This window comes from Uranotaenia lowii, chromosome 2, assembly GCF_029784155.1.
Source record: "Uranotaenia lowii strain MFRU-FL chromosome 2, ASM2978415v1, whole genome shotgun sequence".
In the NCBI taxonomy this organism is placed as follows: Eukaryota; Metazoa; Arthropoda; class Insecta; order Diptera; family Culicidae; genus Uranotaenia; species Uranotaenia lowii.
In genome coordinates, this window is record NC_073692.1 from 339691804 (window position 1) to 339711783 (window position 19980).

General features: G+C 40.8%; 4 protein-coding genes across 5 annotated transcripts; 2 read left to right on the forward strand and 2 right to left on the reverse strand.

Moving 5' to 3' along the window:
• The first annotated feature begins 1957 nt into the window (after window positions 1-1957).
• Window positions 1958-2759, forward strand: LOC129744906 (transmembrane protein 14 homolog). The gene is made up of 2 exons (XM_055737665.1): window positions 1958-2150; window positions 2227-2759. Exons 1-2 carry the CDS (start codon window positions 2078-2080, stop codon window positions 2535-2537), a joined length of 384 nt encoding a protein of 127 aa, XP_055593640.1. The 5' UTR covers window positions 1958-2077; the 3' UTR covers window positions 2538-2759.
• A 1012-nt stretch (window positions 2760-3771) lies between these two features.
• On the forward strand, window positions 3772-10472 carry LOC129743022 (uncharacterized). Its single transcript, XM_055734967.1, has 2 exons — window positions 3772-10009; window positions 10065-10472. Exon 1 carries the CDS (start codon window positions 3772-3774, stop codon window positions 9694-9696), a length of 5925 nt encoding a protein of 1974 aa, XP_055590942.1. The 3' UTR covers window positions 9697-10009; window positions 10065-10472.
• A 224-nt stretch (window positions 10473-10696) lies between these two features.
• Window positions 10697-11910, reverse strand: LOC129744905 (proteasome subunit beta type-4). The gene is made up of 3 exons (XM_055737664.1): window positions 11625-11910; window positions 11291-11497; window positions 10697-11230 (listed from the first exon to the last, which is right to left on the reverse strand). Exons 1-3 carry the CDS (start codon window positions 11777-11779, stop codon window positions 10777-10779), a joined length of 816 nt encoding a protein of 271 aa, XP_055593639.1. The 5' UTR covers window positions 11780-11910; the 3' UTR covers window positions 10697-10776.
• Window positions 11911-12818: 908 nt separating this feature from the next.
• LOC129744903 (protein DEK) lies at window positions 12819-19418 on the reverse strand. 2 transcript variants are annotated; one of them, XM_055737660.1, is made up of 9 exons: window positions 19267-19418; window positions 17692-17914; window positions 14985-15767; window positions 14685-14782; window positions 14470-14622; window positions 14166-14409; window positions 13902-14095; window positions 13577-13729; window positions 12819-13511 (listed from the first exon to the last, which is right to left on the reverse strand). In XM_055737660.1, the coding sequence occupies exons 1-9, from the start codon at window positions 19306-19308 to the stop codon at window positions 13497-13499; spliced, it is 1905 nt and encodes a 634-aa protein (XP_055593635.1). In that variant the 5' UTR covers window positions 19309-19418; the 3' UTR covers window positions 12819-13496. The 2 variants fall into 2 exon arrangements, with proteins under 2 accessions (XP_055593635.1, XP_055593637.1); XM_055737662.1 differs by having other exon boundaries at window positions 14685-14764; window positions 19267-19417.
• Between the last annotated feature and the right edge of the window lie 562 nt (window positions 19419-19980).

The window sequence follows — 19980 nt, forward strand, 5'->3', positions numbered from 1 at the left end:
TTACTTCGTATGCTTTAAACATAAATTTGACACTGCTGATGTGTTGCGACAAAAAAAATGTAAGTCGTTTTTCTTTACTAGATGAATGTCTGGAATTTCCTCAGATTTGGCCGGATATTGCTCGGTTTATGGAATGGAGAATTTCAGATTATTTGCCCGGTTTTCACCATGTTTTTCAAATAATTTGCCAGGAAGTGCCCGGCCCGGCTACGTACAAAAATAGTTCATACATAAACCTACATTGGACCTCTTCAACTGATGCACTGTTCCGCACTGCATAACGGCTTTTTTGAAGAAAACATTCCAGCATTGAAATCTTTCTGGCTTGATACACTGAGCGGCACAGCAGCGTCGCTAGAGCACAATTTTCTTGCCAGCTCCTTCTCTTTTCTTTAGAGCGAGCGACGTCCACCCGACCGTCAGAGCAACCGCAATCGGGCGCACTCGGCAAAAAGATAAGTGAACGTTGATCGGCTGAACAGTGCACTCGGAAACCGAAATGATAAAAGTGTAATTCGTTCTCTGCTCTGTTCTGTTTGCGAGGTGTTGGACAAGCATGCTTCTGACTCAATAATAGTGTAGAAATTGCTTTTTAACTGCTAACTCCAGCACCTTTTCTTGTATTTCCAACATGTTTATCGGACGATGTAATTTAGCTTCTCGCGCATTTTTCTCTTTTTGAATTCCTCTTCCTCCAATTTATCACCTCTCTTTCAACCTCATGTAGAGTTATCAGCATTCTCATACCTATTCCAATTTATAAAAATGTTTTCCTTTTTATAAATTGCTGCTTCTGGTGGTCATTGAACAAAGCTATTGTATGATTCGCTTCTTCTCCTTCTGCTAATGCCTAAAGAGCCTGTAATAGAGTATTTCCTGAGACAGATGGTGGTAGGGTAGCTTTTTGTTTTTGTTTTGAAAAATGTAAACACCTACTGGTCGCCATTTTGAACTTGGGAGATTAGCACTGTTCAATTATTTCTTCAAAACAATTTTTTTTTCAAATTTACACTACATAACATCAACATTACCTTCAAAGTATTTCATGTCTACAATTATTTAATTTTTGGTAGTTTAAAAAATTAAAAATTTTGCAAAACCATTACTATTGCACCGCCAATTTGGTTTCGTTACTATCCGGCCATTGAACATGCGTAGTGTTGTTGTTATTTTTACCCTACCACCAGGTGCCGAAAAATGTAAACACGAGAAATCAGCTGTTCGTTTGACAAGTGGGGAAATGCCTTATAAAAACAAAAGAGACGCAATCTGATCCTTTTAAGAATAAATCATCTAGCAACCCCGCTTTCATTTGAGCGCAGCACTGCTTTGCTTCAAACTTCACATGACTTCAATTTTTGTTGCGTTTACTTTTTTCGGAAGTGGTTTTTGATCTAGTCTGCTGTTTTACCAAGCTGTTTTTTGGTATTGTCATCAATTAAAAAAAGTGCAATCATGGAGTGTTTGGCAAAAAAATTGTTCTAACAAAACCTGCTCTGGATTTAAAAATATATTTTTCTTCCGGTTCCCAACTGAGCCAAAAAAACGGGAGAAATTGCTCGCATTCTGCCATCTTTCGGGGTATTCTGTACTGGAATCCGCAACTTTCATTGGTAAACTTTCCATTTCGACTCCGCTGATCCGGGAACATCTTGTGCAGTCAATTAAAAAAAAAATATCCTACATATTTATCATTAAATAAAATCATAACTTACCAATTAAGTACCAAGAAAAAAGTCCTTGAGAATCTAGCTTGTAATTGAAATAGAGCATCCAAAAACTGTGTTTTGATTACCCTTTGTTTACAGATATATCATATATGAATGATAATACTTTCGCTACCGCCGCTTTCGCAATTCCAAATTTTCCAGTTTGACAATTCTTTTGCTCGATTGGAATGACACTGACAGGAAATCGAAAATTCCAATCGTGACATTTCGTCTCTTTTGTTTATAGAGGCTCGTTACTAATGCCGTTAACCTTCTGCTGCTTCTGCTCGTCCATTGTTAAATATCACTAAGTTGATTTACAATTTGAGGCCTTTCGGTTTTACAGTGTTTAACTCCTATATTCTAAAATGATTGATGTAGTAGGAATAGTTTTTGCTGTTTTGGTAGCAATTGGTGGCATAATTGGTTACTTGAAAGCGGGTGAGTTAAACCACGGTTTTGTTAAGCTCAAGTTACTAATCAAATAAATCTACTGTGCTTTGATAAATATTTGTAGGTTCCATACCATCGCTGGTGGCCGGCATAGTGTTTGGCGTTCTCTTGGCGATAGGGGCGTATTTTAACTCTCGTACCGAACCAATACCGTTGATTCAAATCATTCTACTGGTTGTTCTGGGCACTATGATGGGCTTCCGGTGGGTCCGCTCCGGAAATTTCATGCCTCCTGGATTGATTACAGTTTTGAGTGTAGCTGTACTGATTTGGACCTGCGTTATGTATCGTGAAAGCCTGCCGTTTGTGACTAAACCGAAAGAACTTGTTGATGCAGCATCTGAAAAGATTGAAACCTCCACGACAGTACAGTGAAATCAATGAGTACTCATTTTTGATCTGATCTGTTTAATTCTGTGTTTCTAAGGGTGTGGACATAGACTGAAATATGATATGCAACAATAATTCTCAATCCAAAATGAAGATAATTTAGACTACGACTAATTTCGAGAAATATATTGCTATTTATAATCATGTAAATGCATATTGAGCTAAACTTGGCAGAAAATATACAATTATTTGTTTGTATGATATTAAGGAGATTTCTTCATATATTACGAACTATTCGAAAGACATGTGGATACCAACAATAAAATAAAAACACCTAGTTAACAAACAATCCGAAAAGCTCTTGAGTACTTCTTTTCGGATAATCAAGGTTTTAATAAAATACTCATCTGGCTTCACTTTGTAATTTTCTACGTTTCACTAGGAAAACGTGATGCACTGTGTGGAATTTTATCAAAACCATTAATCTTACTTCTTGAACTCTATGTTGTACGCAAATTCGACCACTGTGCGTCAGAAAAACATTGATGACGGATCGATGATGATTGATAAGATAGGTGTAGAATTGTGTACGGAATAGGTATAGAATTGTGTACAGAAATTTGTGTTAGTAAAAGTATGATGAATGTTTACACCATTTTGTTCTGTTATGAATTCGGTTTAGCTAGAAAGAGTTTGTGATCAAATTGATTTGGAGTAATTTGAGTGATTACGGGCACTGCCGCTTATCGGAAAGTTTTAGCGAAACTCTAGACTGGATCTGTAAGTAGAAAAAGTAGAGAAAAGGATCAAGTGCTAATAGGAAGCTTTTATTTAGATCGAGTGCGAGTGCCGTTGAATCGACAGGAATTACTGAGCAAATTGATTGAGTCCATGCGTACCGTAAGTAACCGAATTTCGGAAGGAGAGCAAAATTTAAATGTTTATATGTTTAGGTTTAATGTGCTGAAAGCCGTGTATTGTGGAAAGAAGTTGGCCAGTCTGATCTCACGTGACGTAAGTTTTTAGATTTAGTTTAAAGCATAGCCTAATAAGAAAATTATTTAATAGGACCTGATAAAAGGCAGTCGTAGTAGCCATCGAGGAAGTAATCTTGTGTGAAGTAGGAAACTTTGAATGTAAGCGACCATGTGATATGTTTTTTTTTGTATCTAATTGTAATTCAATTATAGCTTTGAGTCCTTTGAATCCATCACTACAAAGACTTGTTTCCCTACCCTTGAGAAGTCCGAATAACATTCTCAAAGATTCAAAATCCAAGATGGCGGAAGGTTACAAGTATAAGTGCTGCGAGGAGGGCGAGAATTACGATGCAAGCGTTCGGTGCAATCGGTGTGGAGATTGGTATCATTTTTCCTGCGTAAATGTTCAAGACAGCGTATCAGAAAGTGTTTGGTTCTGCGTAAAATGTATAACGGACGAGCCATCGCTTTTGGAATCGTTCGCTTCGGCAGGGAATACAAAAACTCGTCGTGGTCCCCCGCGTGCATGCAAAGAAAAACATAAAAAAAACCCTAAATCGAAATTACCCTCCAAGAATATCGTTAAAACAGCTAAGAAAGGTCAGGTCGAGCAACAGGATGATAGGCAGGCAGTTAGATCGGATGCTAGAACAGAAAGCACGTATACCGGCGCCATTAGAAAGTCTCTTTTACGTTTCCCAGATACCAATTCTTCTGTTATTGGAACGCGGAGTGAAGATAAAAAAAGTGAGTGCAGTGCAAGTAGTGCTGGTAGCAGGTCGTCAAAGGCTTCAACGCGTGAGAAGGCAAAGCGTGAGCTACAACGGTTGCAAGAAGAGAACACGCAAAGGCGCCAAGAAGAAGAAATTGAGCGAAAATTATTGGAGATGGAGCTGAAAGGAATCAGGCGTGAGAAGGAGCTCATGGAACGCAGACATGTTTTAGAAAGGCTTGCGGAAGAAGAAACTGAACCCGAAGGCGATTCCAGCGAGGATGAAGAGTATAATCTCCGGAAAAGAGTTGAAGATTGGCAAAAGGATTCCGAGGTGGGTCGAAGCGAAACGACGTACGAACAGCGAAAACAATCGACACCTAAGGAGGAGGACCGTCAAGAAAAGGAAATTTCTGGATGTGAAATAGCTTGTGGTGGAATTGGTTTGCCAGAAATAAGTAGCGTCGCATCGAAGTCTTTTAAAGGTACGGCTTTAAGCACTACAAAACTCTCCGATGGCGCATCTCAGCTGCAGATAATCGCGTCTAGGCAAGTTTACCCAAAGAGCTTGCCGAAATTCTCAGGTCGACCCGAAGAATGGCCAATATTCATAAGCTCATATGAACAATCGAATACAGCCTGCGGATTTAGTGATTCAGAGAATCTGGTTCGTCTACGCGAGGCTTTGACTGGAAAGGCATTGGACGTGGTGCGGAATCGTTTACTTCTTCCAGAAAACGTTCCTTTCATAATTCAAAAGTTACGCAGACGTTTTGGAAACCCCGAAGTTCTTTCAACGATATTGGCCGATCGTATACAGACCCTTCCGGGCCCCAACTCAGAAGATCTGGAGTCTGTTATTGAGTTTGGGAGTGCCGTTGAGGAGGTTACTCAGCACATGAAAGCAGCGAAATTGACAGATCATCTTCGAAATCCTATCTTGATGCAGCGGTTGGTTCAGAAGCTACCCTCGGTCTACGCAATGGAATGGGTGGAGTTCAAGCGAAAACGGATAGCGGTGGATCTGGAGGTGTTCGGAGAATTTATGGAAGAGTTGGTGGACAAAGCGCTGGAGGTAACATATGCGCCGTGCAACATCGAAGACCCGGTGAGAGGGAGACGGCGTGAAAAACCGGTGGTTAAAGGATTTGTCAACATTACGGATACTGATGGTCACAAGTGCTGTACATGCAGTCAACAGGAGTTTGAAAATGTTCCTCCGTCTAGAACAGCTGTCTCTTCCGAAAACTATCACTCTAAGGGCTGCTCGATTTGCGGGTTGGCAGGACATTTTGGACGCAATTGCAATGAATTCAGAGCATCGAATTTGCAGGAACGTTGGAACATGGTACAGCGGTTAGAGTTGTGCCCATTGTGCCTGTACAACCATAACGGAAAACATTGCATGTCGAAACGCCGATGTGGTACGAACCGTTGTGATCAGAGACATCATCCACTCTTACACTGGGAGTCAAATTCAAACGCACCGCATTTGATTGCGAGCTGCAACAGTCATCGACAGTCAGTCATATTTCGAATGATTCCTGTAGTGGTTTACAGCGACCTAAAAAAACTGAAGGCGTTAGCGCTGATAGACGAAGGATCATCAGTGACACTGATTGAGGACGAACTAGCTAAGGAGTTGGGATCAAAGGGAAACATAGAACCTCTGGAAATGAGTTGGACCAACGGAATGAGTACGGTGGAGAATCGATCAGCTAAAATACACCTTCAAATATCGGCTGTAGATGACATGAACCGCTTCGATCTGATTGATGCTAGAACCGTCCGTAAACTGGACTTACCCATGCAATGTTTGGACAGCGGTGAGCTGCGTGAGAAATTCTTACACCTGCGGGACATTGAAATCCCAAGCTACGGGTCAACAAAACCGAAGTTGTTGATTGGAATCAACAATGCTCATCTTATCGCCCCGCTTCAATCCCGAATAGGAGAGTTAGGAGAACCCGTCGCTATACAATGTCGGCTAGGATGGAGTTTGTACGGACCACGAACAGGTGTAGTAGCCAATGTACATTTCTTGGGACATCACCGCTCCTGCGACGAGTGCGATAGAAACGACCGAGAAATGAATGAGTCCTTGAAAGAATATTTTAGCATCGAAGCAGTTGGGATATCTCCAGTTCTGCTGGAATCGAACGTAGACCGGCGAGCTCGCGAAATATTGGAGCGAACGACAAGACGTACAGGAGATCGTTTCGAATCTGGGTTGCTGTGGAAAACAGACAACGTGAGGTTCCCGGAGAGTTATCAAATGGCTTTGAAACGAACAAATAGCTTGGATCGTAGAATGGATAAGCAGCCGGGCGTTCGTGAGGCCATTTTAAAACAGTTGCACGAGTACATCGAGAAGGGTTACGCTCATTTGATTACAGAGCTAGAATTACAAAACACTCCGCCGGAGAGGACGTGGTACCTGCCCCTAAACTTTGTAATTAATCCGAAGAAGCAAGGAAAGATGCGTCTAGTATGGGACGCCGCTGCTAAGAACAAAGGAGTTTCGCTCAACGATTTTCTTCTGAAAGGGCCGGATATGGTTTCGTGTTTATCAACAGTTATCAACGGTTTTCGGGAGAGACGGATTGCTTTTGGAGCGGACATTCGAGAAATGTTCCACCAGATACGTGTGAGATCGGAGGACCGCCAGGCTCAACGCTTCTTGTTTCGTACAGATGTCGAACGAGAGCCGCAGATATTTGTAATGGACGTGGTGGTGTTCGGAGCTAGCTGTTCTCCTTGTACATCGCAGTACGTCAAAAACTTAAATGCTCGAGAGCATGCAGTGCAGTACCCTGAGGCGGCAAAGGCTATCATCGAGAAGCATTTCGTCGACGATTATTTTGATAGTGTTGACACGGAATGTGAAGCTGTTCAGAGGGCTAAGGATGTAAAAGCGGTACATGCAGCTGGCGGCTTCGAATTGCGGAACTGGATGAGTAATTCTCCTGAAGTGCTCAAAGAACTTGGCTCTACTTCCATGGAATCTGCTAGGTTTGTTGAAGTTAACAAAACTGATAATGTTGAACGTGTTCTGGGTATCAGTTGGAATGCCGTCAAGGATACATTTGTTTTTTCGACAGACATGCGCGCGGACCTGCACCCCTTTATTAAGGAAGGTGCATGGCCCACTAAACGAATTGCGTTGAGGTGCATCATGAGCATGTTTGACCCGAAACAATTTCTGGCGCCAATCCTGATCCATGGACGGATAATTATGCAGGATGTATGGCGAAGTGGAATCGAATGGGACGATAAATTGAGAGAGGAGCAGTATCACCAATGGTTACGTTGGACAAATCTATTTCCGTTGATCGACACCGTTGAAATTCCTCGTTGTTACCTTGGCAGATTCGACTCAACATCGTACGAGAGTGTACAGTTGCACGTTTTCTCCGATGCCGGTGAAGACGCGTATGGCACTGTTGCATACTTCCGGTTTGTGAAAGATGAACTGATTCATTGTGCCTTTATCGAAGCCAAAGCCAAAGTTGCTCCATTACAGCACATGTCGATACCCAGGAAAGAATTGCAAGCCGCGACATTGGGGGCCCGCCTTGCAAAAGGCATACGAGAGAGTCATTCCTTTCCAATTACCAAAACGGTTATGTGGACAGATTCGAAGGCGGTTTATTCGTGGATTAGATCAGAGCGGAAGAAATTTAAAGAATTCGTAGCTCATCGTGTTGGTCAGATCTTAAGCTTAACCAATCCTGAAGACTGGCGATGGGTACCATCAAAAGAAAATGCAGCAGATGATTTAACTAAATGGGGGAAAGGAACGGAAATCAATTCAGATAGTCGGTGGTTCAAGGGTCCTGAATTTTTGCACCAGTCGGAAGAAAATTGGCCAGAACAAAACCAGAATATTATAGTCATCGAGGATGAAGTTCGAGCTCATGTTCTGTTCAGCGCTACAACTTGTACGGATGTTTTTGGAAGCCGGATTGAGCATATATCGAGGTGGACTATTTTAGTGCGCATGGTGGCAACAGTGTACCGTTACGTCGAAAATTGCAAGCTTCGAGTGGCAAATAAACCGATAGACGCCCTTCCTACAAATGCGGCCGGCAGAAAATCGCAGATTCCAGGAGTGGTTGTACCCCTTCGACAAGAAGAATATTTCATGGCGGAAAATTGTTTGTGGCGGATGGCGCAGCAGGAGGAATACGCGGATGAAATAGCTCTACTGTCACGAAACCGAAAAGTACCGAAGGATCAGCAGAGACAACTGGAACGTTCTAGCAATCTGTATGACAAATCGCCCTTTCTTGATGAGTTCGGAGTTCTACGGGTAGAAGGAAGAACAGTATTCGCAGATTTCGCTAGCTATGATGCAAGATTCCCAATAATTCTTCCCAAAAGGCACCCGATAACTAGGAAATTGGTCGAAAATTGTCATCAAAGAACGAATCACAGCAGCAGAGAAACAGTTGTTAACGAACTAAGGCAGCGTTTTTGTATTGGGTCCCTGAGAGCAATTGTAGAGTCGGTTATAAAGGAATGTCAGTGGTGCAAAGTGCACAAAGCGCGACCGTTCATTCCCAAAATGGCACCTTTACCGAGACAACGAATGGCCCTGGGAGTAGAGCCATTTTCATATGTTGGATTAGACTATTTTGGTCCACTAGAAGTTTCTGTTGGAAGACGACGAGAAAAGCGTTGGGTGGCCTTGTTTACATGCATGACGACTCGTGCCGTGCATCTGGAGGTGGCTCATACTTTGAATACGGAATCGTGTAAAATGGCTATCCGAAGGTTTGTGAAGAGGAGGAGAAGTCCGCTTGAAATATTTTCCGATAACGGAACGAATTTCGTTGGAGCCAGTAGAGAACTAGCCGCTGCGATCCGAAAGATCAATGGAGACTGTGCCGACACTTTCACATGCTCAAAAACTAAGTGGACCTTCAATCCACCAGCAGCACCACATATGGGTGGAGTATGGGAGCGGATGGTTCGATCGGTAAAGGTAGCCTTGAACACAATCGTAGACGGAGGAAAACTCACGGATGAGATTCTATCTACTGCTTTAGTGGAAGCAGAGGATTTGATCAACTCAAGACCACTGACATATGTTTCGACAAATGTCAAGGATGACCTGGAAGCTCTCACGCCGAACCATTTTTTGAAAGGTTGTGCCGCCGAATGTCTTCCACCTCGGAGTCAAACAGAACAAGTGGACGCTTTACGAAGCAGATACCATCGCGCACAGCAACTGGCTGACAAGTTATGGCAAAGGTGGCAGCATGAATATTTTCCCAGTTTAAATAAACGCACAAAATGGTTTGAAGACGTCAGAGAAATAGCTGTAGGAGATCTAGTGTTCGTACAGGAAGAAAATAAACACGAAAGAGGAATCGTCACAGAGGTCAAAGTCGGTATGGATGGGAGAGTTCGCTCAGCAGTTGTGCAGGTGAACAATAAAAAGAAGCTGCGACCAGTGTCAAAATTGGCTGTACTCGAAGTTGAAAGTGGTAAACCCAGCAGAAATTAACCGATGGAATAACTACTGGGCTTACGGGTGGGGGTATGTTGTACGCAAATTCGACCACTGTGCGTCAGAAAAACATTGATGACGGATCGATGATGATTGATAAGATAGGTGTAGAATTGTGTACGGAATAGGTATAGAATTGTGTACAGAAATTTGTGTTAGTAAAAGTATGATGAATGTTTACACCATTTTGTTCTGTTATGAATTCGGTTTAGCTAGAAAGAGTTTGTGATCAAATTGATTTGGAGTAATTTGAGTGATTACGGGCACTGCCGCTTATCGGAAAGTTTTAGCGAAACTCTAGACTGGATCTGTAAGTAGAAAAAGTAGAGAAAAGGATCAAGTGCTAATAGGAAGCTTTTATTTAGATCGAGTGCGAGTGCCGTTGAATCGACAGGAATTACTGAGCAAATTGATTGAGTCCATGCGTACCGTAAGTAACCGAATTTCGGAAGGAGAGCAAAATTTAAATGTTTATATGTTTAGGTTTAATGTGCTGAAAGCCGTGTATTGTGGAAAGAAGTTGGCCAGTCTGATCTCACGTGACGTAAGTTTTTAGATTTAGTTTAAAGCATAGCCTAATAAGAAAATTATTTAATAGGACCTGATAAAAGGCAGTCGTAGTAGCCATCGAGGAAGTAATCTTGTGTGAAGTAGGAAACTTTGAATGTAAGCGACCATGTGATATGTTTTTTTTTGTATCTAATTGTAATTCAATTATAGCTTTGAGTCCTTTGAATCCATCACTACAAAGACTTGTTTCCCTACCCTTGAGAAGTCCGAATAACACTCTATGTGTATATAATATACTTCAAGTGTTAAGTGTTTCCATTTCTTCGAAACTGTTCCTAATCGCCCAACTCAATAGTCCTTATTGCTATCAATGTTACTGGTATGAGAGTCGAAATATATTAGCTTAACCCCCTTGTTCAGCTTAGTATTCTACTTCTATAAGAGAACCATCTGAACAAGAAAAATGAAATCGGATGGAAGACAGAGCTTACAATGTTACATTACCGTTTATTCAATGAAAAAAAAGTTATAATTTGTATGAATTCAAAAGAGAAGTTAATCTATGCTCTAATAACCCTTGATCATGGTAGCTAGGTTCCAGTTCTGGTTGACGAAGCATTGACCGTCGAGTTGAACTCCCTCGGTGGTGCAAATGGCTTGCGAATATTTGGGATCACTGCGACAATCGCGATACCACAAAACTTCCATAACACGTTTTATGAGGTCAGCAGCTTTTGCTTTATCCAGACCGGCGTAAGCTGTAGGATTTTCCGAATACTCTCTCAACAGAGGAAGGGCCAAATGCGTTCCATAACCCGTCGAGATTACGTTACTGGTGTAGGCACGTCCTCGTGGGTTGATGTGACCCAGGAAGGGTTCGCCGTCTTGGATGCCACCGACGATTATTTCGAGATACAACGGCCGGAAATCACATCTGCGGTTGTACATCACACGGTTTAGCCAATTGTACAGAGACTTCGGCTTCAGCTCATTCTTATCTGCCAGGCACAGGTCATCAACCCTGTAAAATGAGGTAAATTGTAATTTCACAAACTAAATTTGAATTTATGTAAAAGCATACACTTTCTGGTCGATGTGACGCTTGATGAACTGGAAATCGGCAAAATCCCCTTCAATACCGATGATGGTTTTGTCATTGATTTTGTAGACACGATCCACATCATGGAATCTCGCCAAGCTTCCGTAGGAGACCAGCTTGTCAGCGGAAATAATAACTCCGTTGGCAAATTTCAAGCCAACTACAGATGTTCCCGTAGTAACCGGAATGCTATAAGGTTAAGCAATTAGAACGATAATTTTTTTTTTTATCAAAAATGTTTATTGAAGGTTAGGTATGTTTTTCTTTTTTAAAATATCGCTTTTGATTTTCTAGGTTTTACATAAAAAATACTCACTATGATCTTTGAGTTCCGAATTCTCCGGGAGTTTCGAAACGCGCAGCTGCCGCGTTGTGACTGCCATGACTATTTCCTGGGAAATTGTAAAACGCTCCAGGACTGGGACCGTTGCTCCAGAAAGGGCCAGCATTTACACTTTGCATTGAATACATTTTAAGAAAACTCCGATAAATCTGCACCGCGTAATTTAAATACAATGCTATTTACGAGAAACTGAAAAATAGTGACTGTATTTTAAAACCGACCAGGATGATTTTACGAAATTTTGTGATGATGCCAGCTGTCAAAATATCGCCGCAAATTTAGTACTTTTTTAGTACAAATAATGGCCGCTATAATTGGGCTCGGACTATTTTACCGCTTGCTATTCTAGTACTACATTTTATACCAAATGCCCACGCTCATTCGGAAAAGCACATGTAGCTAATGAAATTTATGTAGGACAAAGGAATTTTTGTCTGAGTCAGTTCTAACCATTCGTTTGAAACTGTTAAAAAACTGCACTGTCTTATCGTTGATTAACGACTGCATTTGATTGAAATGCTCAACTGTCGAAACAGTTTTCTTTAAATTATTTCAGAAGTCTTATAGTTATCAAAAGATTGATGTCGTGCTACATTTTGCAGTCGCAACCGATGAATAAAAAGGCCCCATTGAAATTATGCATTCCACACTGATTTGTGATATTTCAACAAACAAAAGCTTTATTTTTTCGAAGGTCCATCTAGTTGTTATAGTTTATTTTGATCTGAATAATATTTCTGACTTTTCTATTCATCTGTTCTTCCTTTGCTTAATGTATTTTTTTTGCTTATTCCAACACTGCGATATCTAGCAAATTTATTTTCATTACATTACACTCTCAGTACCGTTACATATAAAAAAGAAAATTCTGCTCTCTGCCGTTTGCAAAACGGTTTTTGTTAAAGACTTGTTTTTTTTTTTGTAATTTACCGCCTTCAAATCTTATGCGTTGGATAGCTTTATTTAAACTTCATCACAAGAGCCCTCTACTCAGGATTGCTGATTCGGATTGGCCCGTTTGCTGCTATCCCAAAATTTGAGTCCAAATATTGTTTGTCTTTGCATATTTACTGGTGCTTGCGAATTTTAATTATGTTGCTTTCGATTTTCTTAATTTGTTTAGGTGCATTTGGAAAACAGAATAGTTGCAAATAGTCGTAATTTATAAAAAAAAAACAGAATGAACGAAATTGAATTTCAAAAAGTCAATTGGGAAAAAAATCAGAATGCAATAAGTTTTTTTTTATGTAAATGTACACGTAAGAATAGTTACACGTAGTATGTAGAAAACATTGAGTATAAAAAAGGGACTTTTTGCGCCGAAATAGAACAATCCACTTGCGTGGATTGATTCAGTTTGTACTTTAGAGGACAGAGAATTATTTTTCGTGGTCAAAATTGTGAAAAGTTCGTTTTCCTAACTTGCGGTATTCAAAACGACACCTAGCATTCATTGTAAACTCGGTTAAACTGATTTGCATATTTTTCACGCTTACTTGCTAACTGCTATACTTTACTTGCAACAGCCATTTACTTGAAGTGCTGAACTCTGAAGGAAAGTTGGGAGTAAGATGTGCCATACCTAAAATTCTTACAATCCTGTTCTGTGGTGCAGTTTCGACAAGGGCCTAGCGAATCGCCATTATTTGAAAATTAAAATGTATCTTCTGATCCGTCTGCTGACAGAGCTCGTACATCATACGTGTTCGAATGCACATATATTCTTGTGACCCCACATGAAGAGCCATATTTTGTGATTTCTGTTGTTTAATAAATGTGGTATAGGTTGGTTGTTCGTTCGAATGAAACGTTCATTACATTGAAAAGATGCGTTCTGTTGGCGTTTTACGTGGATATCAGCTAAAAAAATTAGGAACAAAAGTAAGCAATTGTAACCCGCCTATTAAGAAAGAGATGGAACTTACGGATTTCACTGTTGCCTTAATGAAATCTTTTTTATGTGTGAGATCGTGATCTGGATACTTGGCGTACACTTTCTTACACACGGTTTTCATTGTAATTTCCTCCAGATTAGCTTCTTCGAGAATTTCTTTGAGGAAATCTTTGATGTCGGCATCCTGTAAGGGAGAAACGAAATGACATTTTATTAATAATTTCGAATACTTAAATTCGAATACAAAACAATCACAGTTTGACTATAACGGAAAAGATTATCTCGAATTTTTCAAAGTTTGAATTCGACTGCTCATCACTGAACTTAGAAATTTATAATAAGAAATTGATACTCACACTGGGTGGTGCGCCCTCCTCTTTCTTCTTGCCCTCTTTTTTGTCACCCTTTTCTTCCTTGCCGGTTTTTTTCAAAGGCTTCTCATCCTCAGATTCAGCTCCAACGCCTGCATCGTCATCATCGTCCTCTTCGTCCGTTGTTTCATCACGTTTAGATTTCTTGGCTGGTGCCGGACGCTTTGGTCTGCCCTTGGCTACAGCAAATATTTTAAAAATTATTTATATTTAGACAACTTCAATTCAATCGGTTGTTATTCAACGTACCACTAGGCGGCGAAGCTTTTTTGGGACTACCACCCTTGGTTGGGGTTTTCTTCTGTGGCCGATCGCTATCTTCGCTTCCGTCGGAATCCTGCTCTTCATCTTCGTCATCGTCTTCTTCGCTCTCGGTAGACGCCTTTCGCTTGCGACCTCGGCCCTTGGGCGCCACCACTCGACCCGCTGGTCGTCCACGGCCTCGCCCTCGTCCTGAGGTTGGCTTCTTTGCCTTCTTTTTCCTCGGCTCATCCTAGAAAAAAAGTAATGTACCATTAATATAAGTTTTTTTGTGAAAACAATTCAAACTTACATCACTGAAGTCGTCATCGCTAATGCTTTCCGACTCTTCCTCGTCGCTGGACTGCTTGCGACGGCTTCTCGCTGAAACACGGCTGCCCCGTGCAGGTGGTCGTCCCGATCGTCGCTTACCGGCGTCCGAATCGGAACCGGCCGAAGGATTGTACTGTTGAATCAATGATAACCATAACGAGATAAATCATAAAGGGACCGGTAAATGTAACTTACATCAGATCCACTGTCGGAGTCATTTCGCCGCCGTCGTCCTGGTTTGGCCACCTTCTGTTCTTCCTCCGAGCTGGTGTAATCTACATATAAGGAATTGTCTAAAATAGTTATTAAATAGAACAAAGTTTAGCCATTCCGAAAGCGGATAGAATAAGGGAAGAAACTTTCTACTGCGGGCTAAATAATAGAACACGAAGGTTAAAAAAGAGACTAAACCGTCTAGTGTGAGGAAAGTATTTTGTTAAATGAAAATTTAAGCAGACAACACTAATATCATTCGGTACCATGCTATTCACGTACCTTGGTATCCCCGACCAGCGGTTGATCTTTGCGGTCTATTTCCGGAATTTCTGGAGCTAGGCGGGGCACCCCGTTTGGATGGCTTCTTGGTTTCCTCTTCGCTAATATCTTCCTCCTCCTCTTCTTCGTCTTCCGGTTCTTCTTCGGGAACATCTTCTTCACCGTCCGGTTTCAGCAGGAATTGGAAGATACGTTCCGCGAGCTCCTCCTTGCTGCCTTGACTATCCAGCAGTAGAATTTCAGCCGTTTGAGCAAGTTTCTTCTGGTCAACTTTTTCTGCTGCTTGCAATCGTTTTTTGTATTCGTCTGAATCTGCGTCAAAATCGAAACCGCTAAATTTCTTTAAATTCTTCTTCATAACCGGAACTTTACCCTCCTTCTCGAAGAGGAAGAAATGCAACGTTTGAAGAGATTCCATCTTGGTGTTGACGATGTTGGCATCAATCTTCGAAATAGCACCAAGAGGCTTTCCGCTGAACGGAGGCTTCTTTTCGCCATTCTTAGCTACAGCAGTTTTAGCAGGTTCTGGTTTAGGTTTACTCTTTACTGCCGGCTTCTCTTCTTCTTTTGTTTTCTTTTCCACCTTCGCTTTCTTTGATTTCACCTTATCATCATCTTCTTCATCGTCCTCTTCCTCCTCCTCGTCTTCCTCGCCCTCACCCTCTTCTTCATCTTCATCTTCTCCTTCTCCTTCACCTTCATCTTCCTCCTCATCTTCTGCTTCCTCCTCATCTACGGTCTTTTTCTTGGATGGGGTTGTCTTCTTGTCTTTAACTTTTTCCTCTGCAGGTAACAGAAAGAACAATGATAAGTAATGTTTGTGTTGCTAGGTGGTGTAATAAATTTTACAATTTTTTAAATTTGATTCGTTCTGGCTATTTGTCCTGTAATTATGGTTTGGGAAAAACTTCATGATCGAATTTTGAAAAACTGTACATACATTATACATTTTGCAGATTGGCCTAAAAGGGGGAGGGGGAGGGGGGGGGGGGGTTGGTATGGTTGTATTGGGTACCTACCCTCAAAGCGGTTTTATGACCATCAAATATCACCATAGAGGGAGGACCACATTAAATTGGAAAAATGAAGTCTTTATTTTGAAATATAAGACTGCTGGTACAAATTTTGTGAGCTGACTAATTTGAAGGTGCTGAATGTCAATATGCTATTAATTCTTCTGTAAAAATTCTAGTTCTTAAGATAGTTTTGTATTTTATGCAGATTGGATCATTTATCAGTTAACATTGGCTAATTTTGCTCAAAAATTATTTTTTCGGTTTCAAACGACGTACGTTTCACCAAAAGTAGAGGCAAGGCAATTGACAAAAGATTAGAAGTTAGAGCGTAATGTTTTTCCATGTTCAGTTAAAGAGACGAAATGTCACGATTGGAATTTTTTATTTTCTGTAAGTGTCATTCCAATCGAGCAGAACCAAGCAGTCTTAAACGCAGCCCTACAGCAGGGTTGCAAGGTCATTATTTTGTAAGGGATCAGATGGCGCCTCTCTCTTTACTATAGTATCTTTACGGGAAACATACAACATACACCTTTTATGAACCAGACTATTGTACCTAAGTATATCAAATGGCAGTTATAAATTCCAGGTAAGTAATTATTATCCTATTAATATTGATGGGTTCTGTGGAGCCGCAAAATAGAGCATTTCGTACATTTCCGACAAGCGTCCTGCTTCGTCAACGGCCCGGAGATGAAAGAGGCACTGTCGTGACCAGGATTCGAACCTGGGTTACTACGGCCACAACGTGAGTCCTCCACAGGTTCAACAAAGTCCACTAGAAGGCTGGCCCGGAAGACGACAACCTGGAGTAGCTCTGAAATCACAGCTACAGGAAAAACGACGTCACCGAACACGACGACAACAACCAACATCACGACGACACCGGGAATGATAGACGCCAGCTGCTAGAAGCGATTCAAAACCGGACTTAAATCAAGTAAGACAGCCGTTCAGGAAGCACGCGGCGATACAAATCGTAAGTGCAAAAGTGCAGTGAAATTGTGATGGAATATTGTGAAGAATTTTTTGTATTAATTTAAGTTTTTTGTTTATAATATAGTTTTCTGAGGATGGCTGAAGGTAGTAGGCCGAAACGTAAAAAGAATTGTTTTTATTTGATTTTAAATTCACCGAAAAGTATCAACTAGAAAAGCCAATCAGCTACAGGAAAGCAACTCCGAACCCTGCCAAAAAATAAATTTTGGAAGTGATACCTAAGCAGCTCCCTTACCTTTCCTAAAAGTTGTTTGAATGCTAACAATTGAGTCTTCACCGACTATTACGGATCCTCCTCTTACTAACATAATAAATGAAATGGATACACTCGGTAAAATGAAACTTTTTATCTGTATGTCAAACTGTCTTAGGAGGATCGTTTAAAGTTTTTGAATAGTTCATTTGAACAATGTTTATGATTATGACCTTAGTTCTCTGTGACCTTATCTAGCGTTCTTATCACGAATGATAAAACGAAATAAAGCGTTTCGGCAACAACTGAAAAAAAAACACTAACAAATGTGATAAACGCTCATCTCCGATAAACATTGCTTCCCCCATCACCCCTGACATCTACCTGCGCGGAAAAATAGATCAAACAAATCGGTTGTATTCAACACGCGTGAGTGTGGTAAGTTCGTCATCAAACAATTTAGTTTTTTGTGCATGTTCTGTGTTGTGTTGTGACCAACCTTTCTCAGCTTTAGCTGCCGCTGCTGCCTTCTCTTTACCACTGGCTTCACCGTTCCCTTCGTCTTTCTTGTCCCCGGTGGCAGCTTTGCCGTCCGCGTGGTCTTCCTCTTCGTCGTCCACCTCATCGTCCTCGTCGGACGCAACCTTGGGATCCTTTACCGCTTTCTCGGCATCTTCGGTTTTACCGGTGTCGGTAGTCTTCTCCTCCTCGCGATCTTCGGCCTGACAGGGGGTGAAGAAAAAAAAATACAATAACAAACTATTGAGATGTTTGTGGTTGACGTGAGAAAAAGTGAGTACTATCGAGGAACTAAACGATTAGTATAAAAATTTCGCTGTTTACATGTGATGGTGCATATTGCTCCGATGCGACTTTCTAGATTTTTTACTTCATAGGGTTGGTAAATTTTAATAATTTACAAATGGTTTTTATTAAGGCATTTTACTTATAAAGTATTTATGTGCCTGTGACTTTTATAATTTCAAGATGATAAGCTTAAGTGTTTAGAAGCTCTTAAAGTCTTCTCCACTTGACAATATTGTTTTTTTTTAAATCAGTTAAGCTGCAATAGAACATAAATTTAAAAAAAAAATATAATCTGATACAAAATTTGCATAATTGATATAAAGTTAAAGAATTCACATCCAGAGAGCATCTTATGTTTAAAATGTTTTACTATAATAGTTAAATCAATTCATAAAACTGCTGAGCCCAAAGAGGCCTTTAAAGAATTTCGTTGTTGAGTTACTTTTTCTAGCAAGCAACTAACATGTTATAAGATTATATTATGGTTTAGGTAAATAACTTCATCACGAACAATCAACTGAACATTATTATATTAAGAAAAGTGTCCACATAAGTACTATCGAAATGACAATCTAATTTTTACAAGCAAAACTTGAACAAGCGTTGCATTTCGTGATTAAGATAAAATGTTAAACTGTGAAATGCACAGTTAAAATTTTTAAGAAAACTTTCATTACATTTGTTTAACTAAAATCAAATAGAAGGCACAAAAACACACCCAGACACCCAAATTTTTTTTAACAATACGTGCCAAAATCAATAACCCATATTATACCGCTTATGCGCAACATAATCCCAGTGTGAACTGCTAATCACGCGTTTTGCTCTTTCATGCAAGCAGGTATGTAAATGAGGAGAAAAGCAGTCTTCCCAGGTTGCGAAAAGTTGGTCTTGAGTACCGGTAGGGTTTGATTTGAGCAATTTACCAATCAATTTGATACATTGTGAAAGAATACCGTGAACGCTCGGCGGAACAGAACCGATCAACAATTACACACAGTTACACTTGCACATGAGGAGAGCACGAGACATAACTTTTTTTTTGCTCAATCGCGGGAAGGTGCAGTAGCAGGAAAAGCAAGAGCACCAAAAAATAAACACAACGCCATTAGAAAAAAATCTGCCAAGTGGAGGGTCCGTTTTTGAAACACGCAAATTCTGCACCAAATCGACACCGTTTTCGCTAAAAATTGTCGGAAAATATGCACCATCACTTCCTGAAGCTCTAGGTTTCCAACAGGTTCGAGAAAACACTACAAAAACGCACCATTTTGGTAGAATTGGTCTCTTTATCGGCGTTTGCCGACATGTTAGCAAAATATCAAACTTGAAGAATTCAAATTGGACTTGCCCGATGCCACAAACATTGAAAAACACGCACACACTCAAAAATATCGGACGCGGGCAAAAGACGCCGGGCGGGCTTATGTTGAGATAGCTGAATTGGGGCAGGGACAGGAACAACCAGAATCCAAAAGGCTTTCAGACTAATATAAAAGTACGTCTTTATTAAGCGGAGTTCTGGTACTAAGTGATATGTTTTTCATTATAAACAAAGTTCGCTACTAAGCACTGTTGCTATGGAAAAACTAGAATTGTTGAAAGGATATCATGGATTGCTACTCCTTCAACACCCCCTCTCGTTCATGTAGGCCGACATCCGTTTCGGGTCCCAAACGGAATTCCAGCAGCTTGGTTGAGACATCAGCAAGTTGATCTTGTTTCTCGATAGCTTCTATTTTCACCAATCTTGAGGCCTCATGATCGCACGCAAAATGATATCCGATGGACCGATTTACAGCATACAACGACCGGACCAAACGCCTCACTCGACGGGGTTTTGACTGTCGGGAACCTCCATGTAAACCGTCTCTTTCAACATTCCTTGAAGTCACTCCATCAACGAAAACCACATGGATCGCTGCTAACCGACCTCCGGCAGGGTAGGTTTCTTCGATGTCTTGCCTAAGTTGCTGTAGAT